The 10,674-nt window shown below is 42.3% G+C and overlaps 1 protein-coding gene across 4 annotated transcripts in view; it reads right to left on the reverse strand.

Annotated features, from left to right (window-relative positions):
* BAZ1A (bromodomain adjacent to zinc finger domain 1A) overlaps nt 1-10,674 on the reverse strand; it is a 762,668-nt gene that overhangs the window by 477,592 nt on the left and 274,402 nt on the right. For all 4 annotated transcript variants that reach the window (XM_053697759.1, XM_053697757.1, XM_053697758.1 and 1 more), the window contains exon 12: nt 9,872-10,018. In XM_053697759.1, the coding sequence (XP_053553734.1) occupies nt 9,872-10,018 (147 nt within the window). The remainder of the gene's footprint in view (nt 1-9,871; nt 10,019-10,674) is intronic.

Here is a 10,674-nt window from a genome sequence, read left to right on the forward strand (position 1 = left end):
GAGGAAGGGCGTGGCCCTTACCCCCAGTGATATCAGAGATAATCTCTTTCAAGTCAGGGCCAAACAGCGTTTTCCCCTTGAAAGGAATGTTAAGTAGCTTGTTCTTGGAAGACGCATCAGCTGACCAAGATTTCAACCAAAGCGCTCTGCGCGCCACAATAGCAAACCCAGAATTCTTAGCCGCTAACCTAGCCAATTGCAAAGTGGCGTCTAGGGTGAAAGAATTAGCCAATTTGAGAGCATTGATTCTGTCCATAATCTCCTCATAAGGAGGAGAATCACTATCGACCGCCTTTATCAGCTCATCGAACCAGAAACATGCGGCTGTAGCTACAGGGACAGTGCATGAAATTGGTTGTAGAAGGTAACCCTGCTGAACAAACATCTTTTTAAGTAAACCTTCTAATTTTTTATCCATAGGATCTTTGAAAGCACAACTATCCTCTATGGGTATAGTGGTGCGTTTGTTTAAAGTGGAAACCGCTCCCTCGACCTTGGGGACTGTCTGCCATAAGTCCTTTCTGGGGTCGACCATAGGAAACAATTTTTTAAATATGGGGGGAGGGACGAAAGGAATACCGGGCCTTTCCCATTCTTTATTAACAATGTCCGCCACCCGCTTGGGTATAGGAAAAGCTTCTGGGAGCCCCGGGACCTCTAGGAACTTGTCCATTTTACATAGTTTCTCTGGGATGACCAACTTGTCACAATCATCCAGAGTGGATAATACCTCCTTAAGCAGAATGCGGAGATGTTCCAACTTAAATTTAAACGTAATCACATCAGGTTCAGCTTGTTGAGAAATGTTCCCAGAATCAGTAATTTCTCCCTCAGACAAAACCTCCCTGGCCCCATCAGACTGGGTTAGGGGCCCTTCAGAACCATTATTATCAGCGTCGTCATGCTCTTCAGTATCTAAAACAGAGCAGTCGCGCTTACGCTGATAAGTGTTCATTTTGGCTAAAATGTTTTTGACAGAATTATCCATTACAGCCGTTAATTGTTGCATAGTAAGGAGTATTTGGCGCGCTAGATGTACTAGGGGCCTCCTGAGTGGGCAAGACTCGTGTAGACGAAGGAGGGAATGATGCAGTACCATGCTTACTCCCCTCACTTGAGGAATCATCTTGGGCATCATTGTCATTGTCACATAAATCACATTTATTTAAATGAATGGGAATTCTGGCTTCCCCACATTCAGAACACAGTCTATCTGGTAGTTCAGACATGTTAAACAGGCATAAACTTGATAACAAAGTACAAAAAACGTTTTAAAATAAAACCGTTACTGTCACTTTAAATTTTAAACTGAACACACTTTATTACTGCAATTGCGAAAAAACATGAAGGAATTGTTCAAAATTCACCAAATTTTCACCAGTGTCTTAAAGCCTTAAAAGTATTGCACACCAAATTTGGAAGCTTTAACCCTTAAAATAACGGAACCGGAGCCGTTTTTAACTTTAACCCCTTTACAGTCCCTGGTATCTGCTTTGCTGAGACCCAACCAAGCCCAAAGGGGAATACGATACCAAATGACGCCTTCAGAAAGTCTTTTCTAAGTATCAGAGCTCCTCTCACATGCGACTGCATGTCATGCCTCTCAAAAACAAGTGCGCAACACCGGCGCGAAAATGAGGCTCTGCCTATGATTTGGGAAAGCCCCTAAAGAATAAGGTGTCTAAAACAGTGCCTGCCGATATTATTATATCAAAATACCCAGAATAAATGATTCCTCAAGGCTAAATATGTGTTAATAATGAATCGATTTAGCCCAGAAAAAGTCTACAGTCTTAATAAGCCCTTGTGAAGCCCTTATTTACGATCTTAATAAACATGGCTTACCGGATCCCATAGGGAAAATGACAGCTTCCAGCATTACATCGTCTTGTTAGAATGTGTCATACCTCAAGCAGCAAGAGACTGCTCACTGTTCCCCCAACTGAAGTTAATTGCTCTCAACAGTCCTGTGTGGAACAGCCATGGATTTTAGTGACGGTTGCTAAAATCATTTTCCTCATACAAACAGAAATCTTCATCTCTTTTCTGTTTCTGAGTAAATAGTACATACCAGCACTATTTCAAAATAACAAACTTTTGATTGAATAATAAAAACTACAGTTAAACACTAAAAAACTCTAAGCCATCTCCGTGGAGATGTTGCCTGTACAACGGCAAAGAGAATGACTGGGGTAGGCGGAGCCTAGGAGGGATCATGTGACCAGCTTTGCTGGGCTCTTTGCCATTTCCTGTTGGGGAAGAGAATATCCCACAAGTAAGGATGACGCCGTGGACCGGACACACCTATGTTGGAGAAAGTTGATGCAGCTGCAACATCAGCCAAAGAAAATGCAGGCCTGAGACGACCTAAATATAAATAAGCTTTCCTTAGATAAGATTCAAGTTTCCCATCTAAAAGAACTTAAGTACTATCTTCCATAGGAATAGAGGTACATTCAGCAACAGTAGAAATAGCCCCAACAAGTTGAGGATCTTTTCCCAAAACTCTATAGAAATTGCTGGTAAAAGGATACAATTTTGTAAACCTTTAAGAAGGAATAAAATAAGTACCCGGCTAATTCCATTCCTTAGAAATCATAAGAGAAATGGCATCAGGAAAGGAAAAAAACCTCTGGAGTAACCACAGGACGTTTAAAAACATAATTTATGCTTACCTGATAAATTTATTTCTCTTGTAGTGTATTCAGTCCACGGATCATCCATTACTTGTGGGATATTCTCCTTCCCAACAGGAAGTTGCAAGAGGATCACCCACAGCAGAGCTGCTATATAGCTCCTCCCCTCACTGCTATATCCAGTCATTCGACCGAAAAAAGATAAGAAAGGAGAAACTATAGGGTGCAGTGGTGATTGTAGTTTAATTAAAATTTAGACCTGCCTTAAAAGGACAGGGCGGGCCGTGGACTGAATACACTACAAGAGAAATAAATTTATCAGGTAAGCATAAATTATGTTTTCTCTTGTTAAGTGTATCCAGTCCACGGATCATCCATTACTTGTGGGATACCAATACCAAAGCTAAAGTACACGGATGATGGGAGGGACAAGGCAGGAACTTAAACGGAAGGAACCACTGCCTGTAGAACCTTTCTCCCCAAAACAGCCTCCGAAGAAGCAAAAGTGTCAAATTTGTAAAATTTTGAAAAGGTGTTAAGCGAAGACCAAGTCGCAGCCTTGCAAATCTGTTCAACAAAGGCCCAGGTGGAAGCCACAGCTCTAGTAGAATGAGCTGTAATCCTTTCAGGGGGCTGCTGTCCCGCAGTCTCATAGGCTAAGCGTATTATGCTCCGAAGCCAAAAGGAGAGAGAGAGAGAGGTTGTCGAAGCTTTTTGACCTCTCCTCTGTCCAGAGTAAACGACAAACAGGGCAGATGTTTGACGAAAATCTTTAGTAGCCTGTAAGTAAAACTTCAAGGCAGGGACTACGTCCAGATTATGTAAAAGACGTTCCTTCTTTGAAGAAGGATTAGGACACAATGATGGAACAACAATCTCTTTATTGATATTCCTGTTAGAAACCACCTTCGGTAAAAACCCAGGTTTGGTACGCAGAACTACCTTGTCTGAATGAAATCACAATGTAAGGCAGATAACTCAGAGACTCTTCGAGCCGAGGAAATAGCCATCAAAAACAGAACTTTCCAAGATAAAAGTTTAATATCAATGGAATGAAGGGGATCAAACGGAATTCCCTGAAGAACTTTAAGAACCAAGTTTAAGCTCCACGGGGGAGCAACAGTTTTAAACACAGGCTTAATCCTAAAAAAAGCCTGACAAAATGCCTGGACATCTGGAACTTCTGCCAGACGCTTGTGCAAAAAAATAGACAGAGCAGAGATCTGTCCTTTTAAAGAACTAGCTGATAAGCCTTTGTCCAAACCCTCTTGGAGAAAGGACAATATCCTAGGAATCCTAACCTTACTCCATGAGTAACTCTTGGATTCACACCAATAAAAATATTTACGCCATATCTTATGGTAGATCTTCCTGGTGACAGGCTTCCGAGCCTGTATTAAGGTATCAATGACTGACTCGGAGAAGCCACGCCTTGATAGAATCAAGCGTTAAATCTCCATGCAGTCAGTCTCAGAGAAATTAGATTTGGATGATTGAAAGGACCTTGTATTAGAAGGTCCTGCCTCAGAGGAAGAGTCCATGGTGGAAGAGATGACATGTCCACTAGATCTGCATACCAGGTCCTGCGTGGCCACGCAGGCGCTATCAGAATCACTGATGCTCTCTCCTGTTTGATTTTGGCAATCAGTCGAGGGAGCAGAGGAAACGGTGGAAACACATAGGCCAGGTTGAAGAACCAAGGAGCTGCTAGAGCATCTATCAGCGTTGCTCCCGGGTCCCTGGACCTGGATCCGTAACAAGGAAGCTTGGCGTTCTGGCGAGACGCCAAGAGATCCAGTTCTGGTTTGCCCCAACGATGGACCAGTTGAGCAAACACCTCCGGATGGAGTTCAAACTCCCCCGGATAAAAAGTCTGACGACTTAGAAAATCCGCCTCCCAGTTCTCTACGCCTGGGATGTGGATCGCTGACAGGTGGCAAGAGTGAGACTCTGTCCAGCGAATTATCTTTGAGACTTCTAACATCGCTAGGGAACTCCTGGTTCCCCCTTGATGGTTGATGTAAGCCACAGTCGTGATGTTGTCCGACTGAAATCTGATGAACCTCAGTGTTGCTAACTGAGGCCAAGCTAGAAGACCATTGAATATTGCTCTTAACACCAGAATATTTATTGGGAGGAGTTTCTCCTCCTGAGTCCACGATCCCTGAGCCTTCAGGGAGTTCCAGACTGCGCCCCAACCTAGAAGGCTGGCATCTGTTGTTACAATCGTCCAATCTGGCCTGCGAAAGGTCATACCCTTGGACAGATGGACCCGAGAAAGCCACCAGAGAAGAGAATCTCTGGTCTCTTGATCCAGATTTAGTAGAGGGGACAAATCTGAGTAATCCCCATTCCACTGACTTAGCATGCATAATTGCAGCGGTCTGAGATGCAGGCGCGCAAATGGCACTATGTCCATTGCCGCTACCGATTACTTCCATGCACTGAGCCACTGACGGGCGTGGAATGGAATGAAGGACACGGCAAGCATTTAGAAGTTTTGATAACCTAGACTCCGTCAGGTAAATTTTCATCTCTACAGAATCTATAAGAGTCCCTAGGAAGGAGACTCTTGTGAGTGGTGATAGAGAACTCTTTTCCACGATCACTTTCCACCCATGCGACCTCAGAAATGCCAGAACTATCTCTGTATGAGACTTGGCAATTTGAAAGCTTGACGCCTGTATCAGGATGTTGTCTAGATACGGAGCCACCGCTATGCCTAGCGGTCGGGGCAGTGGCCAACCCGAAGGGAAGAGCTACAAATTGGTAATGCCTGTCTAGAAAGGCAAACCTTAGGAACCGATGATGATCTTTGTGAATCGGTATGTGAAGGTAGGCATCCTTTAAGTCCACTGTGGTCATGTACTGACCCTCTTGGATCATGGGTAGGATGGTCCGAATAGTTTCCCTTTTGAATGATGGAACCCTGAGGAATTTGTTTAAGATCTTTAGATCCAAGATTGGTCTGAAGGTTCCCTCTTTCTTGGGAACCACAAACAGATTTGAATAAAATCCCTGTCCTTGTTCCGTCCGCGGAACTGGATGGATCACTCCCATTACTAGGAGGTCTTGCACACAGCTTAGGAATGCCTCTTTCTTTATCTGGTTTGATGATAACCTTGAAAGATGAAATCTCCCTTGTGGAGGAGAAGCTTTGAAGTCCAGAAGATATCCCTGAGATATGATCTCCAACGCCCAGGGATCCTGAACATCTCTTGCCCACGCCTGGGCGAAGAGAGAAAGTCTGCCCCCCACTAGATCAGTTTCCGGATAGGGGGCCGTTCCTTCATGCTGTCTTGGGGGCAGCAGCAGGCTTCCTAGCCTGCTTGCCCTTGTTCCAAGACTGGCTAGGTTTCCAGGCCTGTCTGGAATGAGCAACAGTTCCCTCTTGTTTTGAAGCGGAGGAAGTTGATGCTGCTCCTGCCTTGAAATTTCAAAAGGCACGAAAATTAGACTGTTTGGCCTTTGATTTGGCCCTGTCCTGAGGAAGGGTATGACCCTTGCCTCCAGTAATGTCAGCAATAATTTCCTTCAAGCCAGGCCTGAATAAGGTCTGCCCCTTGAAAGGAATGTTGAGTAATTTAGACTTTGAAGTCACGTCAGCTGACCAGGATTTAAGCCATAGCGCCCTACGCGCCTGGATGGCGAATCCGGAATTCTTAGCCGTTAGTTTAGTCAAATGAACAATGGCATCAGAAACAAATGAGTTAGCTAGCTTAAGCGTTCTAAGCTTGTCAATAATTTCATTCAATGGAGCTGTCTGGATGGCCTCTTCCAGGGCCTCAAACCAGAATGCCGCCGCAGCAGTGACAGGCGCAATGCATGCAAGGGGCTGTAAAATAAAACCTTGTTGAATAAACATTTTCTTAAGGTAACCCTCCAATTTTTTATCCATTGGATCTGAAAAAGCACAACTATCCTCAACCGGGATAGTAGTACGCTTTGCTAAAGTAGAAACTGCTCCCTCCACCTTAGGGACCGTCTGCCATAAGTCCCGTGTAGTGGCGTCTATTGGAAAAAAAATTCTAAATATAGGAGGTGGGGAAAAGGGCACACCGGGTCTATCCCACTCCTTGCTAATAATTTCTGTAAGCCTTTTAGGAATAGGAAAAACATCAGTACACACCGGCACCGCATAGTATCTATCCAGCCTACACAATTTCTCTGGAATTGCAACTGTGTTACAGTCATTCAGAGCAGCTAATACCTCCCCAAGCAATACACGGAGGATCTCAAGCTTAAATTTAAAATTAGAAATCTCTGAATCAGGTTTCCCCGAGTCAGAGATGTCACCCACAGACTGAAGCTCTCCGTCCTCATGTTCTGCATACTGTGACGCAGTATCAGACATGGCTCTAACAGCATTTGCGCGCTCTGTATCTCTCCTAACCCCAGAGCTATCGCGCTTGCCTCTTAATTCAGGCAATCTAGATAATACCTCTGACAGGGTATTATTGATGATTGCAGCCATGTCCTGCAAGGTAATCACTATGGGCGTCCCTGATGTAATTGGCGCCATATTAGCGTGCGTCCCCTGAGCGGGAGGCGAAGGGTCTGACACGTGGGGAGAGTTAGTCGGCATAACTTCCCCCTTGACAGAACCCTCTGGTGATAATTCTTTTATAGATAAAGACTGATCTTTACTGTTTAAGGTGAAATCAATACATTTAGTACATATTCTCCTATGGGGCTCCACCATGGCTTTCAAACATAATGAGCAAGTAGGTTCCTCTGTGTCAGACATGTTTAAACAGACTAGCAATGAGACTAGCAAGCTTGGAAAACACTTTAAAACAAGTTTACAAGCAATATAAAAAACGTTACTGCGCCTTTAAGAAACACAAATTTTCCCAAATTTTGAAATAACAGTGAAAAAATGCAGTTACACTAACAAAATTTTTACAGTGTATGTAATAAGTTAGCAGAGCATTGCACCCACTTGCAAATGGATGATTAACCCCTTAATACCAAAAACGGAATAACAAATGACAAAAACGTTTTTTAAACAGTCACAACAACTCCCACAGCTCTACTGTGGCTTTTTACCTCCCTCAATACGACTTTTGAAGCCTTTTGAGCCCTTCAGAGAAGTCCTGGATTATGCAGGAAGAAGCTGGATGTCTGTGTCTGTAATTTTTGCTGTGCAAAAAAACGCCAAAATAGGCCCCTCCCACTCATATTACAACAGTGGGAAGCCTCAGGGAACTGTTTCTAGGCAAAATTCAAGCCAGCCATGTGGAAAAAAACTAGGCCCTCACCAAACATATGTAAAAAACGATTAAACATGCCAGCAAACGTTTTAAAATACACTTTTATAAGAGTATGTATCTCTATTAATAAGCCTGATACCAGTCGCTATCACTGCATTTAAGGCTTTACTTACATTACTTCAGTATCAGCAGCATTTTCTAGCAAATTCCATCCCTAGAAAAATATTTTAACTGCACATACCTTATTACAGGAAAACCTGCACGCTATTCCCCCTCTGAAGTTACCTCACTCCTCAGAATATGTGAGAACAGCAAAGGATCTTAGTTACTTCTGCTAAGATCATAGAAAATGCAGGCAGATTCTTCTTTTAAATACTGCCTGAGATAAATAGTACACTCTGGTACCATTTAAAAATAACAAACTTTTGATTGAAGAAATAAACTAAGTATAAAACACCACAGTCCTCTTACGACCTCTATCTTAGTTGAGAGTTGCAAGAGAATGACTGGATATGGCAGTGAGGGGAGGAGCTATATAGCAGCTCTGCTGTGGGTGATCCTCTTGCAACTTCCTGTTGGGAAGGAGAATATCCCACAAGTAATGGATGATCTGTGGACTGGATACACTTAACAAGAGAAAACAGAATTTACTAGTTCTAATATCAAGAGGACTAGTTTCCATGATATTCAAAATAATTAACACTTCTTTAACAAAGAACGAAAACACTTCATTTTAAATAAATAAGTAGATTTGTTAGTGTCAATATCTGAGGAAAGATCTTCTGAATCAGATAGATCCTCATCAGAAGAGGATAATCAATTATGTTGTCGGTCATTTTAAATTTTATCAACATTATGAGAAGTTTTAAAAGACCTTTATATTAATTAGAAGGCAGAATAGCAGACAAAGCCTTCTGAATAGAATCAGAAACAAATTCTTTAAATTTCATAGGTATAACATGTACATTAAAAGTTGAAGGAACAACAACAGGAAATGTACTATTAAATGAAGGATACAATATCGGCATGTAAAAAGTTTATCATACAATGACATTCGGAAATATAATGCACTTAGCTTTAGTAGAACCGACATCAGGCAGCAAAGTTCCAACAGATACATCTGAGGCAGGATCAGATTGAGACATCTAGCAAAATGTAAAATAAAAAACAACATATAAAGCAAAATTTGTCAATTTCCTTATCCGACAGTTTCAGGAATGAGAAAAAAATGCAAATAGCATAGCCCTCTGACATAGAAAAAGGCAAGAGGCAAAAGCAATGGGGCAAATAAATAATGAAAAATATTTAGCGCCAAGTATGACGCACAACGTAACTGAAAATTTTATTGCGCCAACCATGTCCGGAAATGACACACTCGCGTCACTGATGCAACCATGTGTGAACCTCTGCGTCAATTACGACACCAAAAATGACCAAATATGAAACTGACAGTCTGCAAAAAGGAAATACATGAACTTGACATATATTTAGAACTTTATATAAATGCATAAAGTGCCAAACCATAGCTGAGGTATCTTAAGTAATAAAAACATACTTACCAAAAAGACACCCATCCACATATAGCAGATAGCCAAACCAGTACTGAAACAGTTATCAGTAGAGGTAATGGTATAAGAGTATATCGTCGATCTGAAAAGGGAGGTAGGAGATGAATCTCTACGACCGATAACAGAGAACATATGAAAAAGACCCCCGTTAGGGAAATCACTGCATTCAATAGGTGATACTCTCCACGTCCCTGCTGTACTCTGAGAGGAATCGGGCTTCAAAATGCTGAGAAGCGCATGGCAACGTAGAAATCTTAGCACAAACTTTCTTCACCACCTCCATAGGAGGCAAAGTTTGTAAAACTAAATTGTGGGTGTGGTGAGGGGTGTATTTATAGGCATTTTGAGGTTTGGGAAACTTTGCCCCTCCTGGAAGGATTGTATATCCCATACGTCACTAGCTCATGGACTCTTGCCAATTACATGAAAGAAATAGCTGGCAAGGTGATCTCACCTTTGGCTTCAGTGTCTGTGATTTGGTCTTTTGCTACTTCTTCCTCTTCTTCGGCCATGGCCTGAAATATGGCACTTAAGAAAAAGAATATCAGCTCACATAGAGGACCTTCAGGGTCACTGCCAACCAAAGCTTCTTCAAGTATTTCTGAATATAAGAAAATTACAGAACAATTATTAGTGTTGATTTGCACAATCATATCCAATTCCTAAAACAAAATAATGGAACCTTCTGGAAATAAAAAAAATATAATTTATGCTTACCTGATAAATTCATTTCTCCTGTAGTGTAGTCAGTCCACGGGTCATCCATTACTTATGGGATTATATCTCCTCCCTAACAGGAAGTGCAAGAGGATCACCCAAGCAGAGCTGCTATAGAGCTCCTCCCCTCTACGTCATATCCAGTCATTCGACCGAAACCATACGAGAAAGGAGAAACTATAGGGTGCAGTGGTGACTAGAGTTTAATTAAAATTTAGACCTGCCGTAAAAAACAGGGCGGGCCGTGGACTGACTACACTACAGGAGAAATGAATTTATCAGGTAAGCATAAATTATATTTTCTCCTATTAAGTGTAGTCAGTCCACGGGTCATCCATTACTTATGGGATACCAATACCAAAGCTAAAAGTACACGGATGACGGGAGGGACAGGCAGGATCTTTACACGGAAGGAACCACTGCCTGTAGAACCTTTCTCCCAAAAACAGCCTCCGAAGAAGCAAAAGTGTCAAATTTGTAAAATTTTGAAAAGGTGTGAAGTGAAGACCAAGTTGCAGCCTTGCAAATCTGTTCAACAGA

This window comes from Bombina bombina, chromosome 1 (genome assembly GCF_027579735.1).
Source record: "Bombina bombina isolate aBomBom1 chromosome 1, aBomBom1.pri, whole genome shotgun sequence".
In the NCBI taxonomy this organism is placed as follows: Eukaryota; Metazoa; Chordata; class Amphibia; order Anura; family Bombinatoridae; genus Bombina; species Bombina bombina.